This window comes from Sinocyclocheilus anshuiensis, unplaced genomic scaffold (genome assembly GCF_001515605.1).
Source record: "Sinocyclocheilus anshuiensis isolate Anshui unplaced genomic scaffold, SAMN03320099.WGS_v1.1 scaffold63, whole genome shotgun sequence".
Classification (NCBI taxonomy): Eukaryota; Metazoa; Chordata; class Actinopteri; order Cypriniformes; family Cyprinidae; genus Sinocyclocheilus; species Sinocyclocheilus anshuiensis.
In genome coordinates this window covers 5,073,008-5,083,666 of record NW_015552625.1, presented here as the reverse complement: position 1 = coordinate 5,083,666, position 10,659 = coordinate 5,073,008, and the positions used below count along the sequence as shown (strand labels likewise).

Here is a 10,659-nt window from a genome sequence, read left to right as displayed (position 1 = left end):
ATTAGACATAAATACATATTAATAAAGCTATACATTAGAAAATTATCATACTTATTAAGTAAATATGTGGATTACCTCTTATTATTCACATCACAACCATCAGGATATTGCCACTCCAAAAAAGAGGATCCTTCGTACTCTAAAAAAATCTGCATGAAACATAATATTTGTGGTTTATTATGCAAATAAAACTACATGCTCGTATTTTGATAAAAACCTATTTATGTTTTTATATTGGTGGTGAGAAAGCAGTTCACTTAGGCGTCAGATGACTAACCTTAAAATCACAATGAACAAGATCATCCCTTACAACATCACCCCTTACTTACAATAGCAACCACCAAAATATAGTTACAGAAATTAAACAAAACATCAGAAATAAATCGACGAGGATGATTATAAGGCGAAAGCGGTCTAAAGCAATTGAAGACACTGTATTTTAGCGGTGGTATTTTTTTGTGGTAACGTTAGTGGTTACAATAGTGATTTTTGTAAAAGATTATGTTCACTTACAGTACTGTCTACGATGAATAACTCTTTATCCTCCAAAATCTGCTTGTATCTGATAATAAACAAACAGTAACAGCAATCACAAATAATTTACATATCAATAGCTTAGCTTTGTGACACTAAAAGTGCCCAAAGATCAATGGAGTTTAGTTGGTTAATAATTTACCTCCAAATTCCGACGACAGTTTGAAAATATAAAAATAAAATGTATGTTAACAATACCCCAAATCCCAACATCTTTTTCCACTGTGTTTTCCCGTTATTTGGTGTAACTAAAAAGGTAACAAAAGCTAAGAGATAACCAAAGCGATTAGCTGTAATACTCGCTTTAGGCTTCGGGCGTCGCTGTTTCCTATTGCACAATAACAATAACTGCACAGCCGACGGTTGGAAGTTTACGTTTAAACAAACAAATTATAAATAAATAAATACAGTTGGGAAATGTTGTACAGAGGCCTATATGTTGCTTGTAATATGAGGTAAAACAGTTCTATTTATATAAAAATATATTTTTAAAGCACAGAGTACTTTAATGACTACTGTGTGTATGTGAGTGAAGCGCTGTAAGTTATATGGAGTGGTGTGTGTGTGTGTGTGAGTGAGTGAGTGAGCGAGCGAGCGAGGAGGCTCCGCCCTCGGTGTCTGCTCAGGTGAGCGTGTGTCGGAGGAGCATTGCGGAGCTGCAGGGAGAGCAGAGGGGAGACGGTCATGTCAGACAGCGGGAACGCACAGTCGCAGGACGGAGGATCGAGCCGGGTGACATGCCCGAGTGTGGGCAACAAAGTGACCGTGGTGCTCGGAGCACAGTGGGGCGATGAAGGGAAAGGAAAGGTGGTGGACCTGCTGGCCCAGGACGCTGACATGGTCTGCAGATGTCAGGTTGGTTTATGTGAACTGCAGTGTTTGAATATTTGAATATATCCCCGGTGTGCTGTGTAACGTTAGTTGTGATGCGCTGTGTACATCATCAACAAGCTTGTTTGTACGGAAATATTCATGGCTGATCAGAGAGTAGCCTGTGGAGTACTGAATGCATGTTAAGTGCTGTGAAAGCTCTTGCAGTATGTGATTACAGGACTTTCTTAGTAAGCAGTTAGCTGCTGTATTATCAAAGCGGAAATGGACATTATAGCTCGCATCTACGCGCTTCCATTATTATCAACTACGCTGCCTGCACGCGAGCGACGTCGATTATTATGCAGCCTACTTGTTTAGCTTCGCTAGCAGTGTACCATGTAACGTTAGGGTATTTGCAAATGTCACCTTGACTGAATTATGTGATATTAAAGCCAGCGTGATTTCTGAGCGTAGGCCAGCGCAGTGTACGTTAGCCTTGCAATCTTAAATGACATCTGGCATTTAGCACATCAGTTAATGTTGGAATATCCGGGGTGTTTTGCAAAGGATGTAAACACAGGCGCAGGACTCCTTTGAAGTCTATGACGCCCGAAGGTGTGGTATTTATTTGAGTATAGTCTGTGTGCATTGAATTTATTTAATACACGAGTTTCACAATTTGAGTTGAATTACTGAAATAAATGAACTTTTCCACGACATTCTAATTTATTGAGATGCACCTGTACATTCAAAGCAGATGTTGCAAGTGTTAATAATTAAAATAATAGTTGATTTTACAGAACATTAACCTCCAGCTACTTGATTTTCCACAGTTGTCTCATGTGCCCATGTGTTATAAATGTACACAATCCTGCAGCTCGCTGATTCTTCAGACATGATGTCCTACAACTTTGCTTTAAAAATAGCTACATTTTTTAGTCAATTGCTAGAATGTTTTTTATAGACTAAACACACACACATACTTTTGTTACTGTGTACACACATATAGTACACACATATACTACTGTTAATGTGAGTTTTCTAATATTGTCTAAAATATTTAATTGGCTTGAAATAGCTCTTTCTGGAGTATTTGCAAAGTAATTGCAAAAAATATTAAAATGTTCATCATTTATTGATGAAAATGTATGGTAACTGTGTTAAAGGTTTATAGTCCTAAATTGTTTTATTATGTAAAATGCCCCAGGCCAAGTGTGTGTGTGTGTATGTATGTATGTATGTATGTGTATATATATATATATATATATATATATATATATATATTTGTTACAAAATACACATATATTGTTAAGCAGTTGTTCAGAGTACTAAAGAAAGGTTTATGTAGCATATGGCTCCATGTGTCAACATCTCACACTGTCCGTCAGAAAGAAACAGGTGCCACTATTTCAGCCTCATGGCTTTCAGACGCTGCTGTGCTCTCACTTAACATGTACTGCAAAACTGTTAGATATATGATATATATGTATAACAAAAATCATGAAATATGAATGTATGTACTGTATGTATGTGTATATGTATATGTGTGTGTGTGTGTGTATGCCATGTTTTTCTTTTTAGATTCCCTAAGTAGGTTAAATACTTCTATGTTTACACTTACATAATTATAATATATAGCATAATGTTTAGATTTGTCAAGAGAAGACTTTTATGGACAAATGGGGAAATGGCACCACACCAGTGGTTGTGTTATGCTAGAGAGCAGTGATAGCAGGCCGCTTTACGCCCCCTGTCACTATGCATGGTATTGATAACAGGTTCACATTGCAAGGATTCTCTCCTAAGAAGTTTGTTTTCTGCCAAGGTTGTGACTGCATTAAACAAGACACTCGGTGCTGCACTATGCAAACCGTCGTGTGTGCTGTGCAAATGGATGGGACAGAAAGCAGATAGTGTTGGTCTTTTTATAAAAATAGAGCACTCAGCAGTCTGACTGGTTTTCCTTACAGGCAGATGGAATGGAAAAAAGACCATCATGCTGTTCCATGTCACACCAAATTAATATGTCGGTCCAGAAACCAGAGGATCAAACACAATGCATGACCTGTTATAATAATGCCCTTAACATTTTATTTGCAGATTAACCTATTTTTAAATTGCCTCTTCTCATGTCAGCCTATAAATCTGTTTTATCTGTTAACAAATTGGTTTGTTTCACATTGTAGTATTGTAGGCTTATATTAATCATGTGCTTCTTGTGGCTTGCTTATTGTTTATGGTTTTCCATGCATGTGGGAAAACCTGTGTCTCCAGATCTATGATGATAACCAGATGCTATCTTCAGTCTAACCTGTTATGCAGGAACGTACTGAGATTTTTGTGAGCTTTATAACCATCTAGAGGAGTGTATATGAGCATCCTTTAGTCAAGTTATACTTTTGGTATTACATTTCTTTCTTGGTCTGCTACTGTAACACCAAGTCTGACGAGAATGAAAGGCCATCTGTTGCTCTTACAGATAAGTTCTGTAATCATATAGATTTGCTATATTGACTTTGCAATTGACACAGTTTGCTTCAAAGAATATATCTACTACTAAAATATTTTAACTTAAATGACTTAAAATATCTTGACCATTAATGTCAGCTTGATAATTGAGTCTCTGTGGAAATCTCTTGACTGCAGTGTTGCAGTGGACATGTTAACTGTAATGTGCAGCTGTTTGTTTATCAGTGAGTCTAAGTATGTTGCTTACTGATAATTAAGGTGAAGGTCAAGTTTATTTATATAGCCCTTTAAAACAACATAAATGCTGACCAAAGTGCTGCACAACATACGAGACAAAAACATCCTCATACAATACAATTTAAATACTAATAAAATAAATCAAAAGAAAACAGAACAAAAATGAATAAAGTTAAAACAAAACAAAACATTACCATGCAAAATAAAACAAAATTAAAGCTAAAATATTATCAAATTAAGCATATGCCTGAGAAAAAAAAAAATGTTTTAAGAGAAGATTTAAATGTGGATACAGTAGGGGATAGTCTAATAGACAATGGTAGGGAATTCCAGAGCTTTGGACCAAGAACTGAGAAAGCCCCGTCACCTTTGGAGTTAAGTCGAGATTTTGGAACATTTAATAACATCTGGGTGGAAGATCTAAGTGTTCTCTCAGGAGAGTAGGAATGGAGAAGATCTGAAATATAAGTATAGGGGCAAGACCATGAAGTGATTTAAAAACAAATACTAAAACCTTAAAATCAACTTATTAAGGTGCCATTTTTAAACCCAGTGTCATTCAAGTCTCCAGTGCTTTATTTGATAACAGGAAGTGTTGTATGATTACATTTTTTTTTATCAGCTGATTAATTTCTGTTTTTCTTCTCAGTATTTTTATAGTTAAAAAGTTTTACACAAAGAAATTAATAGTAATTTTGAAGAATTGGGTCTGACTGGGAATAATGGATTTCTGCAAAGGCATTGGTGAAGGAAAACTTAAGTCCATAAAGTCCATGATGACACAAAGAAAAATGGAGTGCATCTTTAAAGGACTGTTTTGCTGCAGAAAAAGAAAGGTCAGGGAATTTTAAAGCTTGAAATACAGACGTGGATAAGAAAGTATAAGTGAATAAGTGGAAATAATCCGTTTTTTTTTTAACAGTATGCTCCGCTCTAAAACTGGTTCATTACCTAGAAGTTGCCCTTTGTGAGTGCAGTTTCTAAAACCTTTTTTTGACTTGGAATGTTTCTTTCATCATCTTAGAGAGGTTTGAGTGCCATCAGTCCTTTCTTGTGAATTTGAGACAGGCTTATAAATTTAAAGCTGCAGTCTGTACGTTTTGCCTGTTTGTTTAAAACCTGCAATTGCAGTTATTTGCGGAATTATTTTCTTAACGTGGGTCGTGCACCGGCACAGCTCCAGCGCAGATGAATCTAATGTTTTGAGGAGTATGTGTGGCTGGCAGAAACTTCACCGGTGTGGATATTCACTGTACTTCGGAATCACAGATTCTACGTCTTGGAAGTATGACCCAAATAAGAATTTTCAACGGATATTGTTATCTGAACAAGTAAGTTACAAGTCTGCCATTTTGTTCTGACCAACGGAGGAAAAAAGCATTACAATAAATCGCGCTACCAATTAGGGCTGCACGATATATTGAAATATCGCAAATGTAAATATCGCAATATGCATATCGCAAGGGCGTGCGATATCTGAATCATTTTAATAATAGGCTACTTAAATCAAAACATTGCAAAAGGTCAAAGTTTTAGTTTGACGCATATAGCAGAGAATTGCTTGACGTTAAAAAGAGTTAAGTGCAATAAGTTGCAGAAAACAGCTCTTTGCCGTCTCGTCTTGCTGTCTGACTCACACCTGAAGCGCACGCACAAGCCGCATCTCGCACAGCGTCTCTTCAGTTCTGCAGCACACGTGCAAAGCGCGCGCACACAGAGAGACGCGTTTCAGATGGCGCGCGAACACCGAGTTGATTCGTCTTTCGCATCTCCTCCTTATGTTTGAACAGACACATACACACAGAATTGTCAATAGTACCTGTCTCGACGATCATTCTCGTAACCGCAGTCGGTTATGTTTTAAATGAATGTAAACAGCTGAGAAAGACATCGGATACTGGATCCGTGCAGTCGGATTTAAAGGGACTGCAGCCTATACCTGCTGCTGAATATGCCACTAATGTTAATCAAACAACAAAACAGCTATAACAAAGATTAATCTCAATTTAATTCATACAGTGAACACTGTGCAGTGTTATTTTGCACTTAATTATTAAATTTCTGTATCTGAATACTTCTGTTTATTTTATCTATGCTTGCAAATTGCGTATTTCTTTTTTTTCTTTTTCTTTCTTTTTTTTTTACGGACTGTTCACTTGCCTTTAATCATGTTTGAACTTTCTCAGACTATAGTTTTTGCTGTGGTATATGAAGAAGTACTTAAAGTGTATGGAAAGCAAAGTTACAATGATATAAAATTTGTGTCATTAATTTTTTTTTGTTTGTATGTTCACACTGATGTTAAAATTACATTTTCTAATTTGTGGCATTACTTTTTAAGTAATGCTAAAACACTGCTGGTCACTTTCAGAAGTTGTAGTGATTCTTTCTTTTCCAAGAAAGAATGTGAAACAAAACAAAACAAAACTCTTTATTCAGAGAAGCCAACAAAAAGCAAACCAGATAGAACATGACAACAGTATAATCTCACCACTGAAAACAATATTTAATCAGTCTATTTCATGGAATTGGTTTGGTACTTTTTCAGCTACATTTTTAATGCTGATGGATCGTTGTGTGTGATAAGGTGGTAACTTTGCTAGAAATCCCTGTATTATTTCCTCAACCCCTTGTTCCTCCTCAAACAGACGGTGGAGTAGATCACTCACTCTAGCCACTTTTAGCATGCCAGGTTTGGAACACAGGTTTGGATGCCATCCAACACGGCCTGAAACCCCAGAGACAGTCATGAGAGCAAATGTGACAAACATCATATGAAAGAAATGTTCCAGGGTATTGACTCAAAATATGACTCGGCTCTTCCGAGTTTTCTCAGAAACAAACAAAACGTCTTTTCTCTAGAAATTAATACTGTATGTAGTATAAATACAAGTTAGTTTAAAGTCAACATGAAATCAAAATTGACTCTATTTACAATATGCACTAATTGATTCTCCAAAATATTCCAAAGGGGAAAAAAACTAATATATTTGCTGACATTAACAAACTTTTCACAATCAATTTTTTGCATAAAAACACATAGTTTAGAACAAATTCATCTTTTAATGTTATGCTTGCTGAGATTTCTTACAGAGACATTCTTTACATTCTATGTTCTTAAATGTAAATGTGTGATATCCAGAGATTATTTGGAGGTGGACCACCAATTGTGTGTAATGAAACCACATTCATTACATGAAGCCAATGCTTCCCAAGTTTCTGAATTGTCAGCATGCTGTTATGAACAATGTGATGTATAAATTCAAAGAAAAAAACTCCCCCAGGCTGGGCCCTTAGAATCAAAAGCAACCTTGTAATAGGAGCCCATAATTGTGCCTCCAGCAACGCTTTTGGTCACCATGGGTATGAGAACTTCGTAAATGGATCTAAAAAGGAGAGGCATCATCCACACACACACTACTAAACTGGTCAGAGGAAACCTGTCCTGAAATAGCTCTGCCCTGTTCCTTGCTGGATTAAAGACTGATTTATTAAGCACACTTTGTGAGAACTCCGTCGGATGTGACATGAGGTCAGAGCTGATTGACGCCATGTTGAAAACAGACATATGTGAGGACTCTTGATGATTCTTGACGATGGTAACAGTTGGCATGCCAAGTGTGCTCTGAGTCTGTAATCTATGGTTTCCCTTCTCTTTAGTCACGTGTCAACAAGGAAGGAATCAAGTTTGCATTCTTTATGTAATTTTACAGCTTTAAAGGCACAATATGTAAGATTTTTTTATTAAAATATCCAAAAACCACTAGAACAGTGTTATATATTTTGCTGACTTGTGTACTTACATTATCCCAAATGTTTCAAAGAATGTTTAAATCCAGAGAAATAAGCAATTTTAACTAGTGACACGGACCGTGTCCATAGTGTCATTGTGTCGTCTGCCAATGACGTCATAACCCCTCGATTTCCGGTTTTGTTTTGTAGAAAACATGGAAACACCAAAGACGCTTTAATATGTTGTGCGTTTTAATAGACCGGTGACGACCGCACAGAGTAGCATTATAACAGAACTTTCAAATGTATCTAGTATGATAAAACAGCGCTGCTTTTTTTTCCACATACGCACAACCGGAAGGAGCAGAAGCGGTTGATTGTGGCATAATAAAAGCTCTGCTGCTTTCGAGCCGTGTGTCGCGCTCGTTCAGCGGCCTCGTTTCGCTTCGACGGCTTTCAGCCTCACCCTCCTTCATTCTACTATGTTAATAAATCATTAGCTCATCCATGAACATGATTTCTGCCCGAGTCCCATCGGATTGCATCGCCCATGATTCCACACTCAGTCACGGCGTCATCAAACTACGCCTTTGCCTCATTGTTTATTTTGAATATGCGCCCTCTAGCGGCGAAAATTACATATTGTGCCTTTAAGGAATGACAAATAAAATCTCTGAAAACAGCTGATTTTGACAAGGTAAAAAGGGTGTTTTTTGCACTACCATTGAGAATTTTTTACCAAAGTATGTTATAGATTTTTCATTAAGACCCTAAAGAATCATATAAATTTGTGGAAATTGGGCATCCGATGACCCCTTTAATGCATTTTACCATGTTTAATTCTATTCTGAAGGATACAAGACAAAATTCATACAGAAAATGTTAAATGGATTCCGTCTGGTTTCCTACATGTATCTTGTCTAATTGAGCAATAGAGCTATTCTCACATTAAATCCACACCTAGCAACCAAAATCAGTGTTGTTTACATGCTTCAAATTTTCCATTTCACAACTGCATGTCTAAGCATGTCTATACCATACCATAGTAATGCTTGGGATAGTTAGAGATAGTTCACCCAAAAACTTGCTTTCTTCTGTGGAACACGAAAAGATGATATTTGAGGCCCAAACAACATTGGATCGCATTGATTTCCATTGTATGGACAAAAACACTGAGGCATTTCTCAAAACATATTTTACTTTTATGTTCCATGAAGTCAGTCAGTAATAATATTTTGGATGACATGGGTTAGTACTGTAAATAATGACAGAATTTTTGATGTGAACTAACTATCCCAGATTTGTATGTCATCTTCTCAAGGATTGAAAAGTCTTTGTTTCTTCTCTCCTGTAGGGAGGCAACAATGCAGGACACACAGTCGTGGTTGATTCAGTGGAATATGACTTCCACCTTCTACCCAGTGGAATTATTAACCCTATGGTCACTGCCTTCATTGGTGAGTAATATATCAAATTTCCTCCCTCCATTCGGATAAAATGTCTTATATGAGTTGTGCACATTCTCATGCAACCAGTTCAGCATATAGATCTCAGTCCTTGCTTTGAAAACAACACCACAGCTTCCTGTTGGAGTGTTTGGATGTTGGCTAGCATATCCAGACTAATATAGCTGAGTGCAATCTATGCAGTTTATTTGCAAAGATCCAATTTTGCTAATGGCCATTACTGTGTTTGGCCTTCTGATTCATATGTCAGCACTGTAGACAGTGTTCGAACTATACCGTGGACTTCGGGGGAGCCCGCTTGTTTTATTTTTTATAAGGGGGGTGGGGGGTTGTGCGCTTGCACGTTGGCTTACAATGACTTACAAAGATACATAACAGCTACAAGTGTATGCACTACTTGCTTTATGCAAGCACTATATAGGATAAATCACTATACAGGATTTACCCTATTATACTTTATCGACACGAATTGATAGGTGAAACAACAAACAGCCACCCACAAATAGTCTATAAACAAAGCATCAGGCTGTCTTTGAGTTCACATGAACAACGGTTAAAGTTACTCGTCCTCAGGCTACAGAAGAATACCATAATTCCTCCGTTCAATTAGGCCTAAGACATCGAGAGTCACGCAGACCTATAACAACCCAGCCACAACACATAATTGCGAATAACATGCCTTACCTTAACACATAATCAACCACAGAGTCCAGCGTTTATATTTTTTCTACGAATCTTTGAGTTAACATGTACTAAACATGAGTGGAATTTGCACCGCAGCACCCCCACACCTTGATGCTCATGACAAGAGTAGCATGTATAGTTATCTTTATTGAAGTGAATTACGTTTAATTCGCCGTCATGCATGAATTATTATTTTTGCAATTTTACACATAATAATCCACGATGTTCACATTACACAAAACTGAAATTGCACGTCAAAATAACACATTGTCAATATTTTTTGAGACCCCCCAAAATGTCACAAATCACGTTTTCAGGGGAGCCCATGTCTTATTAAGGGGAGCCGAGCTACCCCTAGCTCCCCTGTAGTTTGCACCCTGGCCTTATAGATAACCTTAAGACTAACATATTGATACTAACACCCAAAAAACTTAAATTTTGATTTCATGGGGACTTTAAAAGTTCTCAGAGGTGCAACAACACGTTCATATATATGTTTTCGATGCAGAGTGCAAATGGCTGTGCATTTATTTGTGTTTTTAACTCGATGGGAGCGAAATGAAACTGTCAGAACGCTAAGCTGTGTGTGTGTTGTCTGTCTCCCCTCTTCCACCTCCTCCGCTCTGCGCAGCACCACGCCCACTTTTTTAGCATTTTTTAAAGGGGTCATATGATGCGATTTCAATTTTTCCTTTCTCTTTGAAGTGTTACAAGCTCTTGGTGC

General features: G+C 37.2%; 1 protein-coding gene across 1 annotated transcript in view; it reads left to right on the top strand.

Annotated features, from left to right (window-relative positions):
• The first annotated feature begins 1,124 nt into the window (after nucleotides 1–1,124).
• The window catches only part of adss2 (adenylosuccinate synthase 2), a 20,427-nt gene continuing 10,892 nt past the window's right edge, over nucleotides 1,125–10,659 (top strand). Inside the window, exons 1-2 of the mRNA XM_016457913.1 lie at nucleotides 1,125–1,389; nucleotides 9,140–9,242. Coding sequence (XP_016313399.1) covers nucleotides 1,219–1,389; nucleotides 9,140–9,242 — 274 coding nt within the window. The 5' untranslated portion in view covers nucleotides 1,125–1,218. The remainder of the gene's footprint in view (nucleotides 1,390–9,139; nucleotides 9,243–10,659) is intronic.